General features: G+C 46.2%; 1 protein-coding gene across 3 annotated transcripts in view; it reads left to right on the forward strand.

The window, feature by feature from the left end:
• Positions 1 to 14,598, forward strand: part of MEIS1 (Meis homeobox 1) — a 218,151-nt gene that overhangs the window by 161,353 nt on the left and 42,200 nt on the right. For all 3 annotated transcript variants that reach the window (XM_077314850.1, XM_077314857.1, XM_077314866.1), the window contains exon 9: positions 7,962 to 8,038. In XM_077314850.1, coding sequence (XP_077170965.1) covers positions 7,962 to 8,038 — 77 coding nt within the window. The remainder of the gene's footprint in view (positions 1 to 7,961; positions 8,039 to 14,598) is intronic.

Below are 14,598 nucleotides of genomic sequence, written 5' to 3' on the forward strand. Positions count from 1 at the left end.
GTAAGAAACTCTTGCTTGCGCATGTGTGCGTGCATGGGGTACATGGCTGTATCCAAAAGGTATCCTAGATCGGCATACTCTTCGCAGTCTGTAAGGTCGGAGAAGTGAAACTGGTGAGCCAACTGGGCCATTGTAAGAGAGGGAGGGCGTTGTGACTGAGCAGAATGAAAAGGGAAATCAATTTGTAAGATGGCCGCGCTTCAAATTTACACCCGTATTAACAGCTAGTTAATTAGAGTTAAGCTGGATAATGCTGCTGATAAAGCAGCATTAAAAGTTAGAAAGTTTTCCCCTAAAATGTTCAGTACAACTCCCCCCCCCCTAATAAAATGCATAATTGCTACCCTGGGCATAATTGCTACCCTGGGCATCTTACTCTTATCGGGAGGGGGCGGTTAAGGAAAACAAAATAGATCTAATGGATCACATCTCTTGATTATACCAGGGTTTACCTTGGGGCCATCTCCTACGACTGCATTAATTTCATTGTGAGCAAGACAGTAGTACTAAGTGTCATTCCCCCCCCCCTCCACCCTCCTCCATGCTGTTGATTTTATTCATCTCCCAGTGTATTCACTCAAGGAGCAGGACTGGCTTGAGAAAGCCTTTGCTGGCCCTGTTGCTCCTGGTGTCCCGGTGCCGTCTCCCCGCGATTGCTGGAAAAAGTGGGGCAGTTTAGGGAAACGGTTCATTTGAAGCAAAATATTCGTGTTGGAGAGAGAAAAAAGTATTTTGCAGCGTTGGTAGAGAAAAAGGCAGCCGGAGCATGCCTCTTAACCCTTTGTGCTTTTTGATGCCCTTTACGTTCTCCCCGAAGTTCAAAGCTGGGGGAACGACCAGGAGGGACTGCTCGGATCTGTTTAAAGGACGTTTTATACGTATAGACGGAGCTGCGTCCAAATGACTGCTCCTGAAATCGTGGTATTAAATTGCGAAAGAGGGCATGCTGAGAAAAGGCACTTAGGTTTTATTTAGTGCCAGAATCACTTGGGCGGCTCGGAATTTATTGAGTTCCTTGCTTCATTCATGCTCCTTCCTCCTGAATGGGAACCCCCCGCCCCCCTGGGCAGCAATCCGCCAGCCGTTTATTACGATCACAGACCAGCCAGCCCAAAGTCACGCTTCCTGCATTGGATCCTCCGAATACTTCTAGGGTGATGTAATGGGCCCAGGGCTCTTGGGTTCAAATCCCTCCGTACACTGCAGAAGTTTGCCAAGTGACCCTTGGATCTGTTGCGATCTCTCACAAGAACTTATGGACAAAGTTTGAGTCCAGGGGTGCCTTTAGGACCAACAGTGGTGGAGTAGGGGGTGAAATAATATTTTCTTAATTATTGTTCTGTAAAGAGAAGCTTAGAGCCTCTTGTGGCGCAGAGTGGTAAGGCAGCAGACATGCAGTCTGAAAGCTCTGCCCATGAGGCTGGGAGTTCGATCCCAGCAGCTGGCTCAAGGTTGACTCAGCCTTCCATCCTTCCGAGGTCGGTAAAATGAGTACCCAGCTTGCTGGGGGGTCAACGGTAATGACTGGGGAAGGCACTGGCAAACCACCCCGTATTGAGTCTGCCGTCAAAACGCTAGAGGGCGTCACCCCAAAGGTCAGACATGACTCGGTGCTTGCACAGGGGACACCTTTACCTTTTAAAAAAGAAGCTTGGCCTACCAGTCTGTTTCGTAACAGAAGGCCCAGAAACTTGTTCTTGACCATATTTTGAAATGTTATCAAGGCTGATATGTTCTGTTCTCAAGGCCCGATGCAATTGTTTATATTAACAAGAGAACTTTTGTAACCTTTTCCCGGTGACTTAGCATAATGGCAACGGGGGGTTCTGTGGGATGTGCAAGGGGTGGAGACCCCAGGTTATTGGTTTGCATCATCATCATCATCTTTCCCCGCCTTCAATGGAACATTATAAAGTCTCATGCAATCCTTTGTTCTGCACACAGACTCTTTTGGGACCAACCCACCTGTGTCATTTTGTTCATCTGCAGTTGAATAAAATCATAAAAGGTTTTCTAGCCTAGTGGTCATTCTATTTGGGTATGGCACATTAGGCAAACGATCCAAAAAGACCAGACCAGGCCCTGGGCCATCAACAGAAGTTTAATTCTGGGTAGAAACAGAAGAAGTCTGCAGGCATCCCGGAGCCCAGAATGTTGCTCTTAAAGCTGCTGCCGGACTCTAACTTTGCTCTGTGGCTTCAGACCCACCTGAATCTACTTCACATGGTGGTTTTCGTGAGGATTCAGTTGTGACAAGCTGCTTGGGTCTCCGGTCAGTGAGAAAAAGAGGTATATCATAAAAAGCAAGGCAGAGGAGGCGGCCTTGCAATTAATTAATTCTACAATGCTCCTGCTCGTGGGCATTGTAGTCCATGGACATCTGGAGGGCCGCAGTTTGACTACCCCTGGTGTAGGGGAAGAAGCTCTGGGAGGAGATTACAAGCAACACACTGGGCTGCATTTGCTGGCAGGGGCTCATGGGCATTGTAGTCCAGGGACATCTGGAGGGCCGCAGTTTGACTACCCCTGGTGTAGGGGAAGAAGCTCTGGGAGGAGATTACAAGCAACACACTGGGCTGCATTTGCTGGCAGGGGCTCATGGGCATTGTAGTCCATGGACATCTGGAGGGCCGCTGTTTGACTACCCCTGCCCTACACGCTTTTGTTCCTAGCCTTGCCCCGTAAAGGGCAGTTTTCCCCATGCAGGGGGTTGTATCTGGGAAGGGAGCCTTAAGCCCTCTCCATACATACATAATCACTCTTTTATGGCCTTCCCTCCTTCCAAGGTGTTAACGCAGATCAAATGGAAAACACTCCAGAAAGAATCACTCCGGCTTCTGGTTTGCCCTATTTGCAGCCCCAGTTGTTAATTCTTATTGTAAAATCTCAGGGTAATTTTGTTTGCCCTCCTCATGGGTCTCCTGCTCCCCACCTCCCCCCCTTAAGCCATATCCGTTCTCAAATTTTCCTCTTGATCAATTGTTTGCAAATAATTAAGCCCTTAAGAGATAACAGTAGGAGGCCAAGTGTACATGGGCGAAAAAGAAAAAGAAAAAGGTAAAGGGCTCTCCTAGCTGTTGATCGGACTGTGACCCAGTCAGCCTTGGATATTCCAAAGAGCTTGCGATTATAAAATAGACGTCATTTTGCTGGAATCGGGTCTGTGTAAATAAGAGACCGACTTCTAAAGTTTGTGTCTTTTAAAAAAAAAAAGTAAGATGGTTTCGTGGAACAGTGTTGGTGCCCACTAGAGCAGGGGTAGTCAACCTGTGGTCTTCCAGATGTTCGTGGACTACAATTCCCATGAGCCCCTGCCAGCGTTTGCTGGCAGGGGCTCGTGGGAATTGTAGTCCACGAACATCTGCAGGACCACAGGTTGGCTACCCCTGCTGCACTAGAGCGACGAAAAGAGAGTTGTCCCATGACACAGCAGAATGAGTTCCCAATTAAAATGGCAGGGATCACTGTGATTGCCAACCTCAAGGCGCAGCCTGGAGATCTGGAAAGACAGCTGATCTCCACGCCTACAGAGAAATGACTCTTTTTGAGGGAGGTCTCCATGGTGTAGTGATTAGGAGTGCGGACTTCTAATCTGGTGTGCCGGGTTTGATTCCACGCTCCCCCACATGCAGCCAGTTGGGTGACCTTGGGCTTGCTACAGCACTGATAAAGCTGTTCTGACTGAGTAGTGATATCAGGGCTCTCTCAGCCGCTTTGGGTCTCCTTCAGAGAGTGGAAAACGGGGTATAAGAACCAACTCTTCTTCTTCTTCTTCTCCCTCCTCCTCCTCCTCTTAAGGTCCTTTCCTTCCCCAGACCCAGCCTCCCCAGGCTCCACCTTCCAAATCTCCAGGTATTTCCCAACCTTAGTGGTCCCTCCTGTGCAGTGCAGGGTCCACTGCTGCCTGAAGGAGGTTCCTTACTAGTCCTGGGGATGGGAAGTAGGGCTGCCAGATCTCCCCTGGCTACCAGCAGGAGATGGGGGATTGAGGGTTGTCAGAGCCAGGTTGGGAAAGCCCTGGAGATGTGGGGATGGAGCCAGGGGAGGACAGGGGACCTTCCTTGGGCACGATGCCAAAGAGTCCACTCTTCAAAGCATCCATTTTCCCCAGAGGAACTGATCTCTGTAGTCTGGAGATGAGCAGCAATGCCTGGAGAATGGCATCTCTAATGGAAGGCAACTAGGCTTTGATTGTTTTTGTAGCAACCTACAGTATTTGCTGACGTATAAGACTACTTTTCCCCCCTGAAAAACCTGCCTCCAAGTGGGGAGGATTGTCCTATACGCCTGGTGCACGTCAGTTGGGATAGACATAGCTGCCCATAGTACTGTAATGTAATGTAACAAACTCTATATTCTGAGTGGAAATGTTGGGGGGTCGTCTTATACACCCAGTCGTCTTATACGCCGGCAAATACGGTACGTTTATGTTATGTTGATTCTCTCTCTTTTTTAAAGAAGCTGATTAAAATCATGGACTTTATTACCTGCAAAAACTTGGAATAAATATGCACAGTACTCCAAGTAGTAGAACTGTACTGTGGAGGGGGAGTGTGTGTGTGTGTGTGTGAATGCTTTGAACCTACTCCTTCTGAACTTTTGCTCAGGGAGATTAGCTATATGAAGTCACGGCTTTCATGTGATTATAGCAATTATAGGGTCCCCCACCCCGCCCTCCCAAAACAGAACATTTACACTACACTAAGCCAATAACTAGACCGTGGGAGGGGGAGGGGAGGATCAGATGACCATAAATACTCCGAGGCATTAAGGAATTTTGTTCTGATACTTTTAAAGGGCTCCTCCCCACCCCCTTCAACAGTAGCAGTATTATCCGGGTGGCTAATTTTGGCTGGTCACATCTATTTGTTTAAAAAAAAGTCCAGAACAATCGAAAATGGCTCCCTGGCGACGGAAAGCTCACTCCCGATAGCTCGAGGCCGTCTCAGAAATATTTTCTTCCCGCACGGAATTAGGCACAGCTTACTCTGTTACGTAAAAAAAACCTGATCACATGGCAAGTGGCAACCCCAAGCTAGAAAGACCCAACAGTGTTCTTGCTGACATCAGAGTAATGAAAAGTTAAGCCTCAGTCAATAAAGCACAGTTAATCTGCACTGTAAAGCTTTTGAAAACATCATCAGGAGTTTGCTAAGTTTATTGCAGAAGATTATAGGCTCACTTCTCTTAACTCATTGCGCCTGCAAAGAAGTGATCGGAGTAGGGTGAGCGAGCCAGCACAACAGTGCTAGAATGCCCGTCTAGTCTCAAGGAAGGGGGTAGGCCATTGATAGAGCCTCTGCTTGGCAGGCAGAAGGGCCCAAGTTCAATCCCCAGCATTTCCAGTTCAGGTATGGAAGCCATTCATTCATTCATTCATTCATTCATTCATTCATTCATTCATTCATTCATTCATCTATCCATCCATCCATCCATCCATTCATTCATTCATTCATTCATATTCCGACTTATAGACCGCCGTTCCCCAAAAGGGCTCGCGGCGGTTTGCAACCTTACAATAAAACATAATGGATAAAAACATAGCCCCATAAAACCCCCAAATAATCAAATAAACAATAATCAAATAATCAATAATCAAATGCCAGACAGCAATAGGTGCTCATCTCCTCCCATCTTGTTCAGCCTAGGGGGGTAAGTTGTTTTCCAATGAGAGAGGTAGCTGAACCATTAGCCAGTAAACTTTTGAGCTTTTGGGGGGATCAGATCATATGGCATTGTTGATGGCAACTTCATGTGTTCCTGTGACCCCACTTTGAGTCCCTACTTGTGCCGTGGAAGCTCACTGGGTGACCTTGGCTCCTTCACACTTAACAGTGGTCCAACATGCATGGAGATCTCTACAAATATGACTCATTCCTATATCAAAAGTAGGTGGGTGTACGGGTGTAAATTTCATTACTATAAACACAGAAGGGTTGGGTTCTGTTTAGGTGCAAGACACTGTGCAAGTAATACTATTTACTTAAAACCGTATCCTTTCCAAAGAATGGTTTAATGCTCTCAAAAAGCAGCAAGTAGCTCAAGAGCGCCTAACTTTCAAGGCGGTCTACGAAACGGATGAGCTCCAGTTTCATGAGTGCGCAATCTAATGCATTCTGTTAATCATCCTAGAACTGAAGAGACATGACTTTTATTCATTAAGTTACATCATTAGCACTGCCACCTTTTAGGAAGTAGCCTTGTTCCTGAGGGACTTATGTTCATTGCAAAGCATGCCTCAAATTCAGTTTCCAGCTGACTACTTACATGTTGCTTGTAAGTCTCAGAGGATAGCCATGTTGGTTTTCAGGAGAACAACTGGATCCAAGTCCGGAAACACCACGGAGACCAACAAGATTTCCGGGGTGTGAGATCCCAAGCACCAAAGCTCCTCTTGTCAGATACCCCCTACCCCCCCCCCCCACATACCATGGGTTGGCCTCTAAGGTGCTACTGGACTGGAAACTAAATGTTAAGCACAAATGATAACAGAGCATTTTCTGAATGGAAAATGTACAGGGTCATGGCAACGACAAAAGATTTAATCTGTGTATTTACTCTTGATGGCATTACAACTCTGGTCTTGGAGAAGGGCTGCCAGTCCTCACGTAGTATAACACGAAAGACAGGCAGTTCTGAATGAATAGACCAACAGAAAAAAAGAACCTATTCCAAGGCTATCCACATCCGTGTACAGGATAATATTTATACAATACACATCAATAAAAATTGGTCTTACCTTCACTTCAATAATTAATGACGCCACCAAAACAGACTCTAGATTTCCAAAAGAAGCATGTCTCCTATAATTGTCAAAATTCTCCTTGTAAGTTTCCAATATCCCAATGCTTTTTCCTATAATTCAAAGTATAAGTATTAGCTCTAAACTTAATTAGTGCCCATATGAATATAATTCATGTAAGGTAAATGTTTACCTATCCTATATTGTTGACAATCAATATTGGAAACTTACAAGGATAATTTTGACAATTCTAGCAGGTATGCTCCTTTGGGAAATCGAGTTCATTTATTGGTGTCCTATGCTGGAATTTACACTGATTGTATCTTTATTGTGATTTTGGGCAGTTAAGAAACAACCACTGAGGAACATTCAGCATTGAAAACGGCGCAGATCTAGAGTCCGTTTTGGTCGCTTCATCAATGATTAAAATAGGGATCAGACACATTTTGATATTTGATTCAATATTTTCTCGATAGCCCGGGATAAGTTCTTTTTTTCCTTTCAGTCCTCATGTGGTACCTGGGGCTCTCCCAGAACGGCCACTGGTCTCCATTTTACGGGGATCAATCCTGCTGGAGAAAATGGCTGCTTTGAAGGGTAGACATGGCATTACACCCTGCTAAGGATCCTGCCCCCTCCCCGGCTCCACTCCTCAAATCTCCATGAATTTCCTACCCTGGAACTACGGCAACCCTATCGTGAAGGTCTGATACTCCTACCATGGCCTTAGCCAGCTGGTGCTGCATTGGAATTCATAGATCTCGTAAACGTTGGGTACAAAAAATGCCATAAAACTAGACACTAAGGATCTGCTGAGGTTCAGAAGAGGCTTTCCATTCAAAACAGGCAAGGGGCAATAAAACGGGGGCATGGTGCCTGAGTCCCTCGGAGAAGAATTCTAAACATTGCGATCGCCAACCTCCCTCTGTATTGAGCTACTTTCTCGCTTGTATCCTAAGTGAGTTTTTTCTTTTTTGTCTCCACTTCACTAATCTTTATAATTGGCTTGTCTTTTACTGCCATTAATTATATGATGTAGTAGCCCATTAATAATTACGAGAGCGACACACCTCAGCATTTTCCTAGTTAATTACAGCTACTGCACTTTTATGATTCAACAAAACGGCTGGTTAAAAACGTATCGTTTTGAAACCTCCTGTAGCCGTGTATCCCCTTACCCTGTGCATTCAGGTTACCCTTTGCTTTTGCTGTCTTTCAGCATCCTTACCCTTCAGAAGAACAGAAAAAGCAGTTGGCACAAGACACGGGACTCACAATACTTCAAGTGAACAATTGGTAAGTTGTTGCTGTTTTGTTTTGTTTTTCATTCCTGACTTTTTGGCGTCGAGGCGGGAATCGGGATTCCGGCCTCCGGCGATTGGCTGCGAACGATTTGCATGAAGGTGACGCGCCCTTCAGGCAGCCCGTGTTCTTCCCTCATTTATGGATGCCAAGCCAGCATAGCCTAGAGAATGTTTTCTCTTGTGGGAATGAGTTACTTGTGTGCTGCAGGAGCTTTGCTGCTTACTGGTAAACAGCGGGGGTTCAGCACAGAAGGGCTTGCACCAGGCCTGGATGGAACGGATCTGTTTGAGGCCACCTTTCAAGGAAGCAAACGCCTCCCCAGCAAGCAAATGACAAATAGATTGCAGTGTTTATGATTCCCTTTGCTAACTTTCTCACCGTCCAGCTTAGTTTTGCTTATGAAAACTGCTGTTTCGGCGTCTTGCTATAGGGCCAGTATCAGGTTGTGGGGAGGCCTGGGCGGAGAGTGCCCAAGGACCCTCCCCTCCTCTGCACACCCCCAAATGCTTGTGCTCTTCCAGCCCCCTGCCCGTGACAACTTCCCCCGCCCGGTCATGAGCCTTCCCACTATCCATACTCTCAGCTGCCTACAGACCTGTCCCCAGTGGCTCTGGGCAGGACACGCAGCAGGAGGGAGTGGTACTGGCAGCGACGGGGCCTTCTGTAATCCCTGGACCCCAGCATCTGCCCCCTCCCCGAGAGTCTGTAGATGTCAACCCCCATCATGCACTATTTAAATCCCAGCTCCATCCCAGGAAGCCAAGGAGCCTAACTGGGCATGGGTGCATAGTTCAAAGCTGCTCTTTACAGGTTACCCGGAGGAAAAGCGATCTGCACAAAATCTCGCTTAAGAAGAAATCGGTCCTGGTACTTGCACGATTGCTCCTCCCCTGATGGGGCTACACAAAAATCGGTCGACAAAAATCATAAAGAACCTCTTGACGTATCTGTTGACTTGTGTCTTAGGTTGGCAAAAAGCCCCCCACCCTTTTTGACTTCTAATGATTCATGTATTGCTGTTTGTTCTCGCACCGAAGTGCAGGTTTCACATGGCATGCAAGGCTTCTGTCTGTAGCAGAAGGAAATCCAATGCTGTAGAGCAGGGGTAGTCAACCTGTGGTCCTCCAGATGTTCATGGACTACAATTCCCACAAGCCCCTGCCAGCAAACGCTGGCAGGGGCTCATGGGAATTGTAGTCCATGAACATCTGGAGGACCACAGGTTGACTACCCCTGCTCTACAGAATTAAGTGCATCTAATTAATTGTCCTAATATTTTTAGATTAGTGTTTACAACGCGGAAACACGATCCTCTTTGAAGCAATGTCCCGAAAAAGGTCCCGGCAGCCTAGGTTTCGGGACAGCGGAGGGTTTGGGAAATGAAAGAGGGCCAGTCTCAAGACAAAAAAAAAAAAAAAAGTATTTCTTTCTGTTTTTTTATTCAGTTAAGTGTCAGAGATTAATATTGTCGAGGCTTTGATGACATGGCCTAATCCATTTTAGTGAATAAATCTGGTCCTGAAGCACCCAAATTAACCAGACTCCTTTCTCTGTTGAGAAGGACTCTGGGAAAGGTTTCAGATATATTAAACCCCATTACCGAAAATGTAATTTCTGTCAATATAATCCTGTGTATTCTTCAATTTAGTACTTTGGCGATAACATGCTACTTACAATATATTTGCCTTTGGAGGATTAATCCACAAAGTGTGCTATCTGCAAGACACAGGCAGACTCCCATAATCATAGCTTGTAAGGGTTATCAATTCTCGTGACCTTACAGCTGACGCAGGAGACCGAGCGAACCTTGCCTTTTAAAGGCGCGGCGTAATGAAAATCTCAGAAGGCTTTTGTCTGCCGAATTGTGTCTCCACATATTTATTTTTGAATACTGCATTTAAAGCCCGAATAATAATATAAAAACATTACATGTTAATTGCTAATAGGGACATCAGAAGACTTGAGCACTCTGCGTATAGGTTTATTCTTGTAACCCAACCATGCCTTTCATCTTCAGCCTACCTGGACCCCAAGACTAGCAATGCAGTTCTGATGGTAGAAAATAACGTCAAGTCCCAGCCAATTTTGGGTGACCCCATGTGGCTTTAAAGGCAAGAGATGTTCAGAGGTGGGGACTGTTGCCTGTTTCTATGGAGCAGCCCTGGATTTCTTTGGTGACTCTCCTATATGAGTACTGATCGGGGGCCAACCCTACTTAGGTTTGAGATCTGCTGAGACCAGATTAACCTGGGCCATCCAGGACAGAGGTGGTTTTGCCATTGCCTGCCTTGGCACAGCTGTTGTGGACTTCCTTGCTGGTCTCCCTTCCATGTACTGACCAGTGCTGACCCTACTTAGCTTCCCAGGTCTTATGAGCTCAGCCTAGCTTAGGCCATCCAGGTCAGGACAGATATCTAGTAGGGCTTGCTTGAAAAGCACATACGTTTGGAAGATATTTAGGTTCGGCTATCTAGCCAGATCTTTTGCTAAATCTCACCAAATTCGCCTCCTTAAGATTGTCCCACATGGCTTTGTCCATGCAGGACCCAGCAGGGCTGTTTTGAGTGGTCAAAGCAGACCCCTCCCTCTGTTTCCACCAGCAGAAAACCTCTTCGGACCCATGCCATTGCTTTGGTAACGGTGCCATACTTGGAACCCTTTCCCGGGAGGAATCCTCAAGGATAGACCTGTGTAAGACCTGCTGAGGATAATTCCCTCGGGGTTCTATCTTGAACGGAAGAGTACGTTCTGCATGTTGTTCCTGCCATAGTGAGAGTTTTGATTAGTTTGCTTTACTGGCTGCCAAAAAACTAGGGCATGAATCAGAGAAGGTTCAGCAGCTTTTGAGTCCCATTTCTTTTCATGGGAAATGCTAATCATGGGCTTAAATCTTTCATTTAAATCAATGAGACTTGAAAGTGTTTAATGTTGGCTGGATCTAGCCCATAAAGGAACAAATGCAGCCACATGGAGAGTGGCACAGGGACCGGCAAACTTAGCCGGTTAAATTGTACCAATAAATTGGCTATCTGGGTGGTTTACCATCTGCCCAATGCTCCCCCAGCTAGGCTGTTGAGCCTCCTAGAGGTGGTGGTGACCTGGGCACTGCAGTATCCCAGGCTTTTAATCCTGGGGAGCTTCAATGTCCACACTGATTGGCCTGCCTCTGGGTTAGGTTCTGACCTAGTGTCGACCATGGCTGCACTAAGTTCTCCCGATTTGTTACTGGACCCACCCATCAAGCTGGCTATCATGCTCGATCTGGTCTTGAGCACTGTCGTAGAGTTGGATCTGATGGTGGTTGACCTTATCTCATGATCAGACCACTATGCCCTGAAGGCCTGGCTCAGGATACCACTTCCTTCCTGGGTGGGGACTTGGGTGTATTTTAGCCCGCCCACATAGACTTATGGATCTGATTGGGTTCCTGAATGCTCTGTGGGACCCGATGCCTCCCGGTAACTCGTTGACGGCACTGGTGGAGGACTGGAAGTCCCACCTGACTGCCACCATTGATGAGATCTCTCTCAAGTGCCCTTAAACTGGCTCCCTGGTACACCAAGGAGCTAAGGGAGAGGAAGAGGGAATTGAGATGGCTAGAGCGAGTGTAGAAGACTCATGACAAAGCAGCATGAACATATTATCACATACTTATGAGGGCATATGAGATGGCGGTTTGGGTGGCTAAATGAGAGTTTTATGCCACCTCTATCACATCTGCAAGCTCTTGCCCGGCCCAATTGGTTAGGGTAGTTTGACTGCCGTTGAGGAAGGACGTCAAAATAGTAGCCAATTGGCACTTGGCTGTGAAGCATTAGTGAGCTTTTTTGGGGGATAAGGCCTTGTCGCTTCACCGGGACTTCCCTGCCACCTTTAATACAGAAATGGAACTAGGGGCGCGTTGGCCACTGTAGGGGGATGTGTTTGATGGCTACAGGCAGCTCTCTGAAACCAAAGTGGACATCTTGCTGGTGTCAGTGAGGGTGACTACTTGTCTCCTTGATCCTTGTCCATCGTGGCTACTCAAAACTTATGACCAGCATAGGAGACCTCCTGGGAAAGATTGTCAACATCTCTCTGTCTACAGGCGAGTTCCCGGAGGTGCTGAAGGAGGTGGTGGCCTGCCCTTAGCTGAAAAAAATACTGCTGGATCCACAGGACCCGGCCAGCTACCTCCTGGTCTCGCATCTCGCGTTTCTGGGAAAGGGCTGTGGCGAACCAGCTCCTGGCATTCTTGGAGGAAGCTTCAGGCCTTGATCCATACCATTCAGGCTTCCATCCTGGTCATGGGGTGGAGACAGTGTTGGTCGCCATGGTGGATGATCATGGTAGCTTGATCAGGGTGGTTCAGTCATACTCATGATGCTTTATATGTTGACTGCATTTGACATGGTTGGTCATGAATTGTTGGCGCATTGCCTCACTGGGGCTGGAATTTGGGGGATAGCCCTTCAGTGGCTGACCTTGATGTATAGGAGAGTGAAATAATATTTTTTTTGTTATAGAACTGTTTTGTTATAGAAGGCCCAAGAATTTGCTTTTGACTGTATCAGATATGTTCTATTCTCAAGGCCAGATACAATAGTTTATATCATGCCATTGTTTATGTTACCAGAGGACTGAGAAAGAATGGGAAATTGCCTTTTGTAAGCTTTTCCCCATGACCTAGCATAACGGCAATGGGTGGTCCTGTGGGATGTGCAAGGGGGTGAAGACCCCCAGTTATTGGTTTGACCTGAAAAGCATCATCTTTCCCTGCTTTCAATTTAATATTATGAAATCTCATGTAATCCTTTGTTGGACACACAGGCTTTTCTGGGACAACCCCCCCCCCCCCCCGTGTCATTTAGTTCTTCTGCAGTTGAATAAAATTTGGAAAAGGTTTTCCAGTCTAGTTGTTTGGGTGCTGCACACTAAACAAACGATTCCAAAACCAGACCAGGCCCTGGGCTATCAACCTCCTTTCTCCAGTACCACAGACTGAGGGTGGCTGTGGGAAAGACTTATCCCATACCTATCGACTCCCTTGTGGGGTCCAATAGGGAGCAATACTCTTCCCCACGTTATTTAACAGATTTGGTTGGAGACCAAATGTGGAGGGAGAGGGCTCCAGCCTCCCCCCCACATGCTATTTCCCGGAGTTTAAACAGGCGGGGGGGGGGGCGCTTGGACAGGTTTAATGGGTCCCCCCTTGCCATCAGAAGGGGAGGGAGGAAATTTGCCTAGATCCGGTGGGGAAATTCATGGAGATTTGGAGACTGGGGAAGACAGAGACCTCAGGGGGAGTATGATGCTAGGTTCCCCCCACCTCCAGGTCATTCATTTTCTTCAGGGGAGCTGATCTCTGTAGTCTGGAGAAAAGCTGTTATTCCAGGGGATCCCCGGGCCCCACCTGCAGGCAAGCTCCCCTACCTTGAGACCTTATTTTTGGCTAAGAAAAACAGCTAAATCAGTCCCTGCAGTGCTTCAGGAAGCAAGTTCCCTATTGGAGGGAATTAGAGGAATCCAGTCAGATTCGTTTTTTTTTTATAAGGGGTTTTTGCGTAGTTTGGGCCTTACTCTTCCTCCCCCCACCCAGTTCCTTGTGTATTTGCTCTCTTTTTGTGGTGAGGGTCCCTCTCATTTCCTTCTTCTCTGTGGCACAGCTGTTGGGATGGTGAAGCAAGTTTTGAACAGGCACACACCCGTAGTAAACAGAGGTATCGCCTCCCCCTCTTAAGAAAAAACTTGGGAGAAATTGGGTGAAGAAGTGAGATGTAGTTTCATTCCCCGAAAACCAAACACAAAAACCTCCAATGAAATATTTTCTCATTTGGTGTTAAAATATTTTAGTGAGACAAAAATTTTTAGTGAGACAAAAAATTTACAATTTGAAGGTTTTAAAAACAAGAACCTGCTGATTCACTATGTTGGAACAATTGTGTTGTGATAATGATGTTTGGTATGAACGTGGTAGACATAAAACGTATCTGCGGCGTTGTAAAAACGTTAAAAATTAATTTGTTCACAATTAATTTGCTATAATACATGTGACATCAATACTCTGCGGAATGGCTGAAGGCTGTAAAGTCTAAAGTCCAAATATTCATCTACTCCTGTTGTGATTGTAAGTTTTTTTTAATGTATTACAAACGTAGAGTCCAGTGGCTCCTTTAAGACCAACAAACCTTTATTCAAGGTATGAGCTTTCGTGTGCACCCACACTTCTTCAGGTAAAATACAGCTTCGTTGGTTGTAAAGGTGCCTGATTGGACCCTAAATTTGTTTTGCTGCTTTGGACCAACACAGCTGCCCACTTGAATCTATTTTATATATACTCTGTCTTTCTCACTGAAACTCAAAGGGGATTACAACTTTTAACAATGCAACAGGAACATTTTAAGACAGCCAATAACTATTGTCATAAGAGCAGATTACGAAGTGAAAAAAAACCTACACAATAAAAACAGTATAAGAAATGGCATGGAAATGCAAAAACCGTACTACAGAAATCAGAAACCAACATCAGATTGCTTCTATCCAAATACATTTTTTTAAATTCAAAATTTGCA

Source organism: Paroedura picta, chromosome 1 (genome assembly GCF_049243985.1).
Source record: "Paroedura picta isolate Pp20150507F chromosome 1, Ppicta_v3.0, whole genome shotgun sequence".
Classification (NCBI taxonomy): Eukaryota; Metazoa; Chordata; class Lepidosauria; order Squamata; family Gekkonidae; genus Paroedura; species Paroedura picta.